The sequence below is a fragment of the Neofelis nebulosa genome, chromosome 9 (assembly GCF_028018385.1).
Source record: "Neofelis nebulosa isolate mNeoNeb1 chromosome 9, mNeoNeb1.pri, whole genome shotgun sequence".
Classification (NCBI taxonomy): domain Eukaryota; kingdom Metazoa; phylum Chordata; class Mammalia; order Carnivora; family Felidae; genus Neofelis; species Neofelis nebulosa.
Genome location: NC_080790.1, coordinates 35,331,953 through 35,345,438, shown reverse-complemented (window position 1 = coordinate 35,345,438; position 13,486 = coordinate 35,331,953). Strand labels below are relative to the sequence as shown.

Genomic DNA, 13,486 nt, shown 5'->3' with positions numbered 1-13,486 from the left:
GGCTTGAAGGAAAAAGGAAAAAACAAAGAAAACCAAATTTGAAACTGCAATGTCTACTAAATAATCCCAGATCTGGGTAACCTGCCTGGAGTCTAGGCCAGCGGCTCCACCAAGGATTCATTTCCACTCTCAAATCTTCAATCTCCTCGATCTACTGACTGGCTTCCCCAGCAATGTACATCAGGTCTCCAACCGAGCACCAGTGGCTAGGTGTCTGAGTGCCGGAGTCCAAACGCCTGGCTGCTGACAGGACGTGTGACTTCCATGGTGCCAGGCACCATGAACAGTGCTGTCACGTCAACTGTGCTGTCATGTCAGGGTGCGCTGAGACCCTTTTATCCTTTGGGTCATGAAGAAAGTTCAACAGAAAATTAGAGAACATAATGGAGACCCTTGTGATCACATCTGTATCTACTGGGTTCTAATATTTTGCCAGACTTGATTCATTGTTTAAGGAAATAAATAGCAGAAATGTTGTTAGAGCCTCCTATACACATCTCCCACATCATACATACACATGACATACATATTCATCTATATGGCCATTAATGAAAACATGGTTTGTTCATGGTATAACTTTTTAAGTGATCATACTGTGTGTATCCTCACTCAACATTAGTTTTGAGATTTATCGCTTTGCTATACATCCCTCGAATTCATTTTCATTATTGAATATACTTCAATTCACTTACCAAGTGCTTGTTGACATATTCTTAGGGTTTTTTTCCCCCAATTTTCCACTATTTACACTGCTATGATACACTCACTTACTTGCTGCTTTGCAGTAACTCCGCCATGAACATCATTTACTTTTATAATTGAAACAATAAAAATACATTTTTGTCCCATTCATTTTCTCAAAGGGTGTGTGGTGGGTCAAGTGCAGGAGAGCCAGCCAGTCAGGCAGCCAGGCTTAAGGCTCTCAAAGAAAGTTATATGCTTAGCAACAGGCCCTCCTCATACGTGGGTGCAGTAAGAGGAAGGCAAGATGCACATCATTATGGACACCTGAACAATCCCCATCTAGCGTGAAAGAGGTAACTGCTTTAATTAAAGATATGGGGATTCAGGTGATGAATTTCATCTTCATACTGTTCTGTAGTGCCCAAAGTTTTACCAGAAGAAATTATTATTTTCTTAATCGGTAAATTAATAAATATATTTTCAAACAAAAACTAACAATCATACTTAGGAGGTGGTATGATATATATTTCGGCTTTCTTACTTAACTAGAAAAAGAATACAACCAATGGAAAAGGTAGAATACAAAGAAAGAAACATACATACACCTATAAATTCTTACAAAAAGAAATTTCTTGGAGTTGGGGGTGGTACAGTTGGGTTAAATGCCCAACTCTTGATCTCAGCTCAGGTCACGATCTCACAGTTCGTGTTTGAGCCTCGCATCGGGCTGTGTGCTGACCCTGCTTAGATTCTCTCTCTCTCTCCCTCTTTTTCTCTCTCTGCCACGCCCCCGTTTGTGCGCACACGCTGTCAAGTAAAATGAACAAACTTAAAAAAAAGAAAAATGTTTAAAAAAAGAAATTTCTTGACTCAACAGTGCCATACTTACCGTGCTACAACTAAAAACTGGTCAATCTGTCGATCTGTAAGTGGGCTATTTGGATCCCAGACTTTAACTTCCAATTTGGACTGTTCCCTCTCATCTGATTCTCCTGTCCGAGAACAAAGGAAATGGAGTCTTGTTACTTAACAAGGCAACCGTTGCATTCCGTCGAGGACTGTGGGCACTACCGCGTTCAAAATTTGGTACATTCTTTCAGCAGACGGACAACATTTTGTAAAGTGAACACTGGTAATAATACAACGAAACCAACCGCAGCAGATCTTCATTTAGTTAGTAGCATGTATTTCCTGAGTACTTGCATGTGTGAGGCACTAAACCTCATGCTGAGGGATATAAAAACAAAACAAAAAGCACGCCTGCTATGAGACGCTTTCACTGGTAAAACTAACACATAAGTAACTATGATACAAACGAAAAGAAACGTGTCATAAGGACATACAGAAAAGGCTGTAAAATTCTGACAATGAGAGGAATCACTTCAGACAAGCTAGGGAATGATGTCATAAAGGGCGTGGTATTTCTGCTAAGAACTGAAGGCTCTGATTGCACCAGCAAGGAGAAGGACTTAAAGTAAGAAATAAGAATGTGAGCAAAGTCAGGCGGCTTTAAGATGTGACAGAAAAACAGCTCATTTTGTCACGAGCACATTAAAGGGAATGAGAGTAGATAACTAAAAGAAGGTTACGAACATAGTACTGAAGATTCTACACAGATTTTACTTCGGGGCAATGAAAAGCACCAGCCTTTTCAGTAGGTGAGTGGCAAGACCAGAAGGAAACTTCATACCTCACACTTAGCAATGACATGTGATGAAGACAAAATAGAGTGCTGACGCTGATGACAGAGAGCAAAGACAGGAGACATGTGTAGCAGGTAAATTTCAAGTCTTGAGAACTGCATGCATAGCGCTGGCATTAACAGAAAGCAGGAATGCTAGCAGGGCTGAGGAAAAGATTGACAATAATGCAGGATGCTTGCTTTATTTTAGGAATCTCTCACAAGGAGATAGAACTGTCAGGCGGGACTCAATGTCAAGACAAAGGATAGTAACGGAAAAGAGATGTGGGAGGCAACTGGCAGTCCAATTTACAGCTACGGATTTCTTATTAGGCTGGGGACTGATTTTGGCTTTGTCTAGCTTTTGATTTATGAGGCAGAATGCCTTGCACTGGCTGATACACTCTGAAGCTAAACATCCCTGGTGACTGACAATCCTAGGCTATGAGCCTCTAATGTGCTCAGTCCTAGCATAGGAGCAAGCAGGAATCAGAGGCTCAACAGGAGAAAGGGGGTGGAGGAGGGTGGCAAGAACCCAGCCTTTCCACCTGCAGTCTCCTAAGTCAGCCACTACAGTCAGGGTGGGGCTTGCCCTGCCTTGTTCAAAGGCAGGTAACCACAGAGCCAATCTCCACCCCCAACATAAAGAAGCACAAGCAGAGCAGAGCGAGTACTAGATCTAAAGTGTTTGAAAGGACTTTGGTTTTCATTGGTTTTTGCTTACAATTCTCAGCAACCTAAGCCAAGACATTCACAACATCACCTCACAGTTAAAAGCCAAAAGATTTGCAAACTGTATGAAACTTGAGAGCAGAATCACACAATTACACTCCCCTGTAATCTTCAAAAAATAAAACTTAAGATAAATAATAACAGTACGAAAGATAATAATGGTAAATCACACAGGATGATTAAATGATGATGGTATCCAGTATTAAGCCCCTGTCACATTATATACTCCAGAATGTAATGATAAAACTGGTATTTACGTTTCAAATATAAGTTAATTAAGTTGACACATTTCAATCCTATCCATACATTCTACAGCATATAGCAGAAAGAGAATTCTGTGTAAGAATTCTAAACAGGGGCACCTGGTGGCTCAGTCAGTTAAGTGTCTAGACAACTTTGGTTCAGGTCTTGATCTCACGGTTTGTGGGTTCGAGCCCCATATTGGGCTCTGCGCTAACAGCTCAGAGCCTGGAGCCTGCTTCAGATTCTGTGTCTCCCTCATTCTCTCTCTGCTCCTCCTCTGCTTGTGCTCTCTGTCTCTCAAAAATAAACAAACATTAACAAAAATATAGCAGCAACAACCACAACAAAATAATAAATATAGAAATGTTCCTGGGGTGCCTGGGTGGCTCAGTCAGTTAAGTGCCTGACTTCGGCTCAGGTCACGATCTCACAGTTCGTGAGTTCAAGCCCTGCATCGGGCTCTGTGCAGATAGCTCAGGGCCTGGAGCCTGCTTCAGATTCTGTGTCTCCCTCTCTCTGCCCCTCCCCCTCTCATGCTCTGTTTCTCTCTCTCAAAAATAAATAAAGATTTGGGGCGCCTGGGTGGCGCAGTCGGTTGAGCGTCCGACTTCAGCCAGGTCACGATCTCGCGGTCTGTGAGTTCGAGCCCCGCGTCAGGCTCTGGGCTGATGGCTCGGAGCCTGGAGCCTGTTTCCGATTCTGTGTCTCCCTCTCTCTCTGCCCCTCCCCCGTTCATGCTCTGTCTCTCTCTGTCCCCAAAAAAAAAAAAAAAAAAAAAAAAAACGTTGAAAAAAAAAAAAATTTAAAAAAATAAATAAATAAATAAAGATTTAAAAAAATTAAAAAAAAGAAATGTTCCTGGGGTGCCTGGGTGGCTCAGTGGGCTAAGCATCCAACTTTGGCTCAGGTCATGATCTCACGGTCCATGAGTTCTAGCCCCACGTCGGGCTCTGTGCTGACAGCTCACAGCCTGGAGCCGGCTTCGGATTCTGTGTCTCCCCCTCTCTCTATCCCTCCCCTACTCACGCTCTCTCTTTTTGTCTCAAAAATAAACATCAAAAAAATTAAAAAAAATTTTTAATGAAATGTTCCATATCTTGGGGTGCCTGGGTGGCTCAGTTGGTTAAGTGTCCAACTCTTGATTCTGGCTCGAGTCATGATATCACAGTTGTGAGATTGAGCCCTGCATCAGATTCTGTGCAGTAATCTTTGGAATGGTCTTGGTGACTATGGTATGAGCCAGAGATGGGACCAAGACTACTGGTCATGTTCATGCTAGTCATTGCAATAATCTCACCTCACTCTTTCACTTATGATAATCCAGGCAATGAGTCCAGTCCCAGTCTCATCCCACACCAGCTTACGTACATCTTCCTAATCTCTGAATTCTTAAAAAATGTATTTACCAACTAATTACACGAATGTATATATAGCACCTTATTTTTGCTTCATAAATTTTTCATAATTTTGAAAAAAATGTAGATTTAGCAGTGATTTTAAATGTGGTATCCCTAATCCTCCAGCTACCTCAAATTTTAAGATTTCTATTAAATATGGATGAAAGAAGAAAAGAAACGAACAAAGAAAAAGAAAAAAAGAAAAAAGAAAATTCAGACCAAGTACTTCTTCAGTATAATCACCGAAAAGTATATAATAGAGTTCAAAGCCTCTGAAGAACTAAAGCTATATGGAAATCATCTTATAGGCTCTTTCCTGGATAATTGGAAATATTCTTTGTTCTAAACACAATTCATTTTCTTTGCACCAATCATCAGAGTACAATACTTGTCATGCTATTATTAAATTCAGAAACACACAAAGATGCCATTAGTCACCATTTTTATTCAATATTATTCTCAAAGTTCTGGCCAATGTTTTACGTTATCAATCAAAGGAATGATGAGTTACTAGAGACAAATACTGTACATCATTTACATGTGGGATCTAAAAAAGCAATATTCATAAAAACCAGAGAGTAGGGGCGCCTGGGTGGCTCAGTCGGTTAAGCGGCCAACTTCGGCTCAGGTCATGATCTCGCGGTCCGTGAGTTCGAGCCCCGCGTCGGGCTCTGTGCTGACAGCTCAGAGCCTGGAGCCTGTTTCGGATTCTGTGTCTCCCTCTCTCTGACCCTTCCCCGTTCATGCTGTCTCCCTCTGTCTCAAAAATAAATAAATGTTAAAAATAAAATAAAATAAAAAATAAACCAGAGAGTGGAACAGTGGTTACCAGGGGCTGGAGTGTAGGGAAATTGAAAAGGGAAAGATGTTGTTTTGGGATACAAATTCCAACTACTAGAAAAGTAAGTCCTGGAGATCCAATGCATAGCATAGTGACTATAGTCAATAATACTATAAACTTCAACGTTGGTAAGAGACTAGATCTTAATTGTTCCTGCAACAAAAAAGAAAGGATAATTATACGATGTGATAGCGGTGTTAGCTAAGCTATGGTAGTAATCGCATTGCAACATATAAAGTCAGCAAATCAACACTCTGTACACAAACTTACACAATGTTATGTGTCAGTTATAGCTCAATAAAAATATCTTATAAAAAATAAGGAACTAGAAAATATCTATATAAAAGTAACTAGAATGGCACAATAAAAATAGAACATAAAAAATCCAGTGCCATTCCAAAGAAAATATAATGTAAAAAAAATTTGTTTTTGTTGCTGTAATAGAAAATATAACACTAAGAAACAAAACTGGAGTTATGTTTATATAAAACAAAACTTTTTTTTTTTAAATGTTTATTTTTGACAGAGAGAGACAGAGCATGAGCAGGGGAGGGGCAGAGAGAGAGAGGGACACAGAATCTGAAGCAGGCTCCAGGCTCTGAGCTGTCAGCACAGAGCCGGACGCGGGGCTCGAACTCATGGACCACAAGATCATGACCTGAGCCGAAGTCGGACACTCAACCGACTGAGCCACCCAGGCGCCCCTAAAACAAAACTTTTAAAGAAACTTTCAAAGAAGATAACTTGATTAAAAAAGAGTAAAGATTTAAAATCCTAAGGATATCATTTTTGTACAAGTATACCAACAGGCTAAATTTCACAAAATTTACTTTGAAAGCCAATAAAATAATTTGAATAGTAATCACCACAAATCCAAGAATAATAATAAAAGAATTAACTAGGGGCACCCAGGTGGCTTAGTCAGTTAAGCATCCAACTCTTAATTTTGGCTCAGGTCATGATCTCATGGTTCGTGAGTGAGTTTGAACTCCAAACTGGGCTCTGTGCTGACAGCAGGGAGCCTGATTGGGATTAGCTCTCTCCTTCCTTCTCTGCCCCTCCTCCTCTCATGCTTTTCTCTCTCTCAGGATAAATAAATAAACTAACAAAAAAAAATTAACTAAACTGGATGGGACTATAATATATAACAATAGTAAATAAATAATTTACTGGCACAAAAATAAACAAAAGCATAGATGTAGACTAGATCACACAATTTATACTTCAAAATTAAGTATTACTTTTTTAAAGTTTATTCGTTTATTTAGAGAGCAAGTGGGGGAGGGGCAGGGAGAGCGAGGGAGAGCGAATTCCAAGAGAATTCCACAATTAGTGCAGAGTCCAATGTGGGGCTTGAACTCATGAACCATGAGATGATGACCTGAGTCAAAGTTGGACACATAACCAGACACTGTCTAACGTCCTCTGCCCCAGGTTGAGAATTACTGTTCTACACGGTTGTAATTAACACCTGCTTACAACCAATGGGTGGTGTTTGTAAGTTAGTTAACATCCACCACATTTGTTGCAAAGTATATTCTGCAAAATTACACACTAAAAAAAATAGGGCTGTGGAAAATAAAACTTTGAAAACCTATTAAACTCGGTAAGCAGAGCATTAAAAAGAAGTAATAATCATAATAAAACTACTAGCACAGTTACATCCCCACTGACATTTGCAACAAAAACAATGGTTGGTTGACTCTTTTATCTCCTTAAATCCTGGACTCATACCTCCTCCAGTGAGATGTAAGGTCGTATACAGCTTCTACATAATTAAAAAAACAAAAAACAGGGTACAGGTTTTTTTTTTTTTTTAAACAATAGGGGGAAAATATCGTCAAAGCCCCCTTCATCTGTAACTCTTAAGCTTCCGCACATAGTTTTATCATAGTGGAAAGTGCCACAGATTTTGAAGGTGCTAAACCAGCCTTTACACGCACTAGAGGAAAGCACTTCTTGCAGAATTTGCATCTTTTTTTTTTCTCTTAAACTGTCTTCATCTGTGAGAATACCTGCTTCCTTGACTGCTGAGAAAAGTCTCATATAAATTGACCCACTTCCACGCCGTACTGACATTTCCCTATTTATCAACTGCATCTGAATTAACTGCAGCAGAAGAGATTATACGAATTTAATTCTTATAACTCTCAAAGACAGACATGTCTTGAAATGCCCCGATATCAACAAGAGTTATTTAACTGATGGCAGGAGACAGTGGTGGCCAGGGGAGAAGCAACTGTGGCAGTGAACATGAGTGTCGGGCACTTTACTAAATGCTTTACAGGTCACTTCCTCGGATCATCACAACACTGTGATGTGTGCGCATACATATTATTCTCTTTTCAAAGAAGAGGAAATGGGGGTGCCTGGGTGGCTCAGTGGGTTGGATGTCCGGCTTCGGCTCAGGTCATGATCTCGCAGTTTCTGAGTTCAAGTCCCACGTTGGGCTCTGTAATGACAGCTGAGAGCCTGGAGCCTGCTTGGGATTCTGTGTCTCCCTCTCTCTCTCTGCCCCTCCCCACTCCTGCTCTGTCTCTCTCTCTCTCTCACTCTCTCTAAAATAAACAAACACAATAAATAAATAAATAAATAAATAAATAGGAGGAAATGGGAACTCAGAGGGGTTAGTTTTCCCAAGGTGACTCAGCTAAACATATTATTGCCAGGTTTTGCACAAACCTACAAACCCACAGTCATTTTAGTTTATTAATTTAATGTTACTATAATACTGTTTTGCAGTTACAAATTTTAATTAATATGTAAAAAGATTTTGTTGACATTTTCAGTATTACAGTGAAATAATAATTCAAAACTTCCCACGTTATGACATCTTTTTCAATGGGAAATTCTCCAGGTGGTTATTTCAAACGCAACAGAAGATTTAAAATCTCAAAAAAACCTTTATCTTCCCTTGCAAACTACATACTGGTCTTTCCAGATCTCAAGAGTTTGTTAGATGGTGGGTAGCCATAAGCGAACTTTTAAATTCTGAAACTACAAAAAGATTTATTCACTAGCAAGACAAATGCCACAACAACGTCTTAGAATCCCAAGACACATTCACAAACAAAGCAAGCCTGTTATATTTTCTGGCATGGTGTTGATGCTGCCACCTACTGGGGGTATTAATTCAGGTTCTATATCCCATGCCAATGCAAATTGGAATATGGCCACTGGTCAAAATGTACCCACTCAAGAGTATCAAAAGGGTTAGTAAACACAGACTCTGGCAACTCCTAAACATCTGTTGAGTATGGTATTTTCTGTATTTAATTTCCCTGCAAACAGGTACTAGCTACGTATATGAAGGTAATGTCATATTTTCCTTTTTTTTTTTTTAAGTTTTTATTTATTTTTGAGAGAGAGAGAAAGAGAGAGACAGAGAGAGAGAGAGCTTGAGTAGGAGAAGGGCAGAGAGAAAAAGGGAGACACAGAATCTAAAACAGGCCCCAGGCTCTGAGCTGTCAGGACAGAGCCCAATGTGGGGCTCGAACCTGTGAACTGCGAGATCATGACCTGAGCCCAAGTTGGTGCTTAACCGACTAAGCCACCCAGGAGCCCTACAAGAAATATAATTGTTGGTATACCCATTTGTCACCCTATACCCTCTTCCCTGAAAATGTATTACTCACAAAAAAGGAAGCTCTTTATATCTTGCATCTAGTTAGTTGCTTGATTACAAGTGAAATGAAACATCTTGGATATGCTAAATGCTTTAGGCTCAAATAAGAATCCAACGTGACTTCTTCATTTATGATGAAAAATGTGGTGTTTTTCTTTGTTACAGATGAATACTTACAGCTAACAAATTATAAACTTAAAAATAAACTTAACGAGAAATGTATAGAATCTATATGACTAAAACTATATTGAGAAAAAACATTAACATAGGGAAAGGGAAAGAGAGAGAGAGAGAGAGAGAGAGAGAGAGAGAGAGAGAGAGAGAGAAGTGAACCATAAGAGACTCTTAACTCTAGAGAAGAAACTGAGGGTTGAGGGTTGATGAACAAGGTGGGTGGGAGACAGGCTAAATGGTGATGGGTATTAAAGAGGGCACTTTTTGTGATGAATACTGGGTGTTATATGTAAGTGATGAATCACTGAATTCTACAACCGAAACCAATTTTACCATATATGTTAAATAACTTGAAACGAGAAAGAAAAAAAAAAAAAAAAGAAAGAAAGAAAAACAAAACCACAAGACCCAAAAGTAGCCTTGAAGAAAGAAAAAAAAACATCCCTTATTTCTAATTAAGACTTTTCAAAAACCATCAAAAGTCTGTTCCCTCTAAATTAACTGAAACTCCAACAGACACACTTAAGAAAGATTCAAACTGATAATAAAATTTATTTGGAAAAATAAGAGGAGAATTAGCCTCACCAGATATTACCACACACTACAAAGTCACTATAATTAAAAGTGTGAGTTATTAGAGCATTAACAGGCAAACAGACCAGTGGGACAGAATAAAAATCTCAGAAACAGACCCATGTAGACACAGAGAAACAGACTCAATATTATGAAATGACCAGTCGCCTCCCAAAGGAATAAATAATATTAATACAATTTCAATCCGAATTCTAATGAAATCTGGAGGGAAGAATTTGACAAACTGATGAAAAACTTCAACAGTCAGGGGGCAAAAAATCTCTGAGATGAGACACCTCCCCACACTGACACACACACACAGAGGATATTTTAAAGAACAATGAAGGGAAACTTGTTCTATAATAAGAGACAGATAAACTTGGATCTATCATCTATTACACAATGAAACATTGAATACAATTTCATGGATCTATATATACAGTAGCTATATAACAAACTGGAGAACATGTTAAATTAATAACAGTGTTTAACAGTGGGCAAAGAGGGATGATCTAAGGGACTACTTTTTGCTTTCAGTTACTTGCACTTTCACTTTCACTTTGCAAATTATTGCACAATTTGCAATAAAGTAATTTTAAAATCTAAAAACTGGGAAGAAGCAAAGAAAATACAGTGGAGCCCTCATTGTTATACTATGTTGCAAAGGGACTTCGTCAAAGACCCCTCTAACTGTGTGGTTTATCTGGCGATTCTGACTATATGATGAAGAGACAGGACTCAGAAAGAAGCACTGAACAGCAGCCTTCAGCATGTAATTCTCTCAATCCTGAGAGTTACTGGGGTATCTCAAGAGATTCAATGGGGACTTCTCTCCCACCTCATCCCTAATAGCCAGGCTTTTCTTATTTTGTTTACGGTCATATTGTAGGGTGTTTCATCTGGACAAAGGATTCCATTACCTAAATAAAGTTTGTAACTACCCACCCAAAAGACTGCCAGGAGAAACACTATATTAAAGGCAATTAAGACTTGTTGATGAGGGGTGCCTGGGTGGCTCACTTAAGCCTAGGATTCGACTCTTGATTTCAGCTCAAGTAACGATCTCAAGTTCTGAGATGGAGCCTGGTGTTGGGCTCCATGCTGAGCATGGAATCTGCTTGGAATTCTCTCTCTCTCTCCCTCCCTCCCCCACTCACTCTCTCTCATGTGTACATGCTCTCTCACTCTCATAAATAAGTATATAAACATTTAAAAAATCTATTAAGTAAAAGATCTATTATATAAATGAACATTTAGTCACATTTTTTAAACATAAAGTTTGCCTTTGTCAGAGAAGTGGTACAACTCTTCAAATGCTACAAGCTGTTAAGAATCATTCCTCTTACAAATAAGAACTTCAAGTCTGGTTTGAGAAGAACCATAGAATAAATTATTGCATTTTATGTATCATTTTGTTTCCTAAAATCTTTTTTTTTTTTAATATTCTAATCTAGGTAGAGACTCCTGGGTGGCTAGTCGGTTGAGCGTCTGACTCTTGATTTCAGCTCAGGTCATGATCCCAGGGTCATAGGATCAAGCCCTGCATGGGGCTCCATGTTGAACGTGGAGCCTGATTAAATTTTCTCTTTCTCTCTCTACCCCCCCACCCCCCCGTTCCTCTGCCCAGCTCATGCTCTTTCTAAAAAAAAAAAAAAAAAAAAAAATGCTTGGGAATGCAAGCTGGTGCAGCCGCTCTGGAAAACAGTAAGGAGGTTCCTCAAAAAACTAAAAATAGAACTACCCTACGACCCAGGAATTACACTACTAGGCATTTATCCAAGGGATACAGGTGTGCTGTTTCGAAGGGACACATGCACCCCCATATTTATAGCAGCACTATCAACAATAGCCAAAGTATGGAAAGAGCCCAAATGTCCATCGATGGATGAATGGATAAAGAAGAGGTGGTATATATATACAATGGAGTTTTACTCGGCAATCAAAAAGAATGAAATCTTGCCATTTGCAACTACGTGGCTGGAACTAGAGGGTATTATGCTAAGTGAAATTAGTCAGAGAAAGACAAAAATCATATGACTTCACTCCTATGAGGACTTTAAGAGACAAAACAGATGAACATAAGGGAAGGGAAACAAAAATAATATAAAAACAGGGAGGGGGACAAAACAGAAGAGACTCATAAATGTGGAGAACAAACTGAGGGTTGCTGGAGGGGTTGTGGGAGGCAGCATGGGCTAAATGGGTAAGGGGCATTAAGGAATCTACTCCTGAAATCATTGTTGCACTATATGCTAACTAATTTGGATGTAAATTAAAAAAAATTAAAATAAAATTTTAAAAAATTCTACTCTAGGTAGATATGCTTTCCAAATAACATTACACTAACCAGACTTTATGCCTTTCAGGGGTAAATACCATATTTAAATAGTTTTCTGGATAACAGGAACTTGTGAGTTTCCATGATCTGATTCTTCTGCCCAGTGTTACTTGAAACATCCCAACTTCATGACTTGGTTCAGCATTTATCTCTCCACGAGCAATACACAATTTCTAGGCTTTCTATACATCAGGGCGTATGCTCAGTGCTCAAGGGAGAACCACACAATCAATACCTGAGTGTTGATTTTAAAATTTCTGAAGTCAAATAATAAAAAATAGTATAAAAGATAACATGAACGACTGATCTCCACAGTTCAAAGATGGGAGGGACTGGGGTTCAGGAAGGAGTGACAAAGGCTGCTGAGGGGATGCGGAACTTGGGCTGGGGGCCTACACACACATGAGCACTAAGGACCTTCCTGGCTTTTGGCCCGTGCACGGATGGACTTGCCGAACTACCTCACTTGGAACATACGCTTTTGTCCAAAACTCACAGAACTGCTCACTAAAAACGGTGGGATGTACTATATATAAATCATACCTTAATTAAAACAAGGGAAAAACCCACCACCAGTCAATGACTACCTGGAAGACAATTAGACATTTTGTATAAAATTTCAGACATACATGCCCTAAGACTCAGCAATTCTACTTTATTTGCCAGTTATTTCCAGAGCACAAAATTATCCATTATACTCATTACAGCACTGTTTATAAATTTTAAAAATCAAGCTTTTGGAGGGGGGAATAAAATGTTTAGTGAACAATTAGGTACAGAGATATAAGTCTAACATCAAACATTAAGGACTATAGATGTAAAAATTCCTTCTGGAAGATAAACTGATTTGCACAGATGAGAACATCAATGAATGCAATCTCTCAATCTATAATAAACTGATTCACTACTCTCAATCTGTTCAAAATCATTTCCAAACGCAGGTGAGTGCAGACATGGCGTTCTGTTCTTCAAGCTTAATCTTTATTGACTGACTTTTCCTGGCACTTAACTTCAGGAAAACACAGATGACTGTAGCCTGGCATTATTCACAGCCACCACTGACACCAACGTGTACAATTCCCACACTCTATCTTGAGTATCTATTGATTTAACTCTTCTGCATACATTTTCTTAGAAGTATGACAAGGAAAAGAGAGAGAAGAACATATGGAAGAACTCCTATGTTTTTATAAAAGTT

At 39.1% G+C, this 13,486-nt stretch overlaps 1 protein-coding gene and 1 long non-coding RNA gene across 11 annotated transcripts in view; one reads left to right on the top strand and one right to left on the bottom strand.

The window, feature by feature from the left end:
• MTA3 (metastasis associated 1 family member 3) overlaps nt 1-13,486 on the bottom strand; it is a 226,089-nt gene that overhangs the window by 77,178 nt on the left and 135,425 nt on the right. For all 10 annotated transcript variants that reach the window (XR_009248394.1, XM_058683177.1, XM_058683180.1 and 7 more), the window contains one exon: nt 1,574-1,676. Coding sequence is in view for 9 of the 10 variants with exons in the window: in XM_058683177.1 (XP_058539160.1) it covers nt 1,574-1,676 (103 nt within the window). In the remaining variant the exon portion in view is untranslated. The remainder of the gene's footprint in view (nt 1-1,573; nt 1,677-13,486) is intronic.
• On the top strand, nt 1,803-5,160 carry LOC131484688 (uncharacterized). The gene is made up of 2 exons (XR_009248396.1): nt 1,803-2,342; nt 4,864-5,160. It is a non-coding gene; the product is annotated as an uncharacterized LOC131484688 (long non-coding RNA).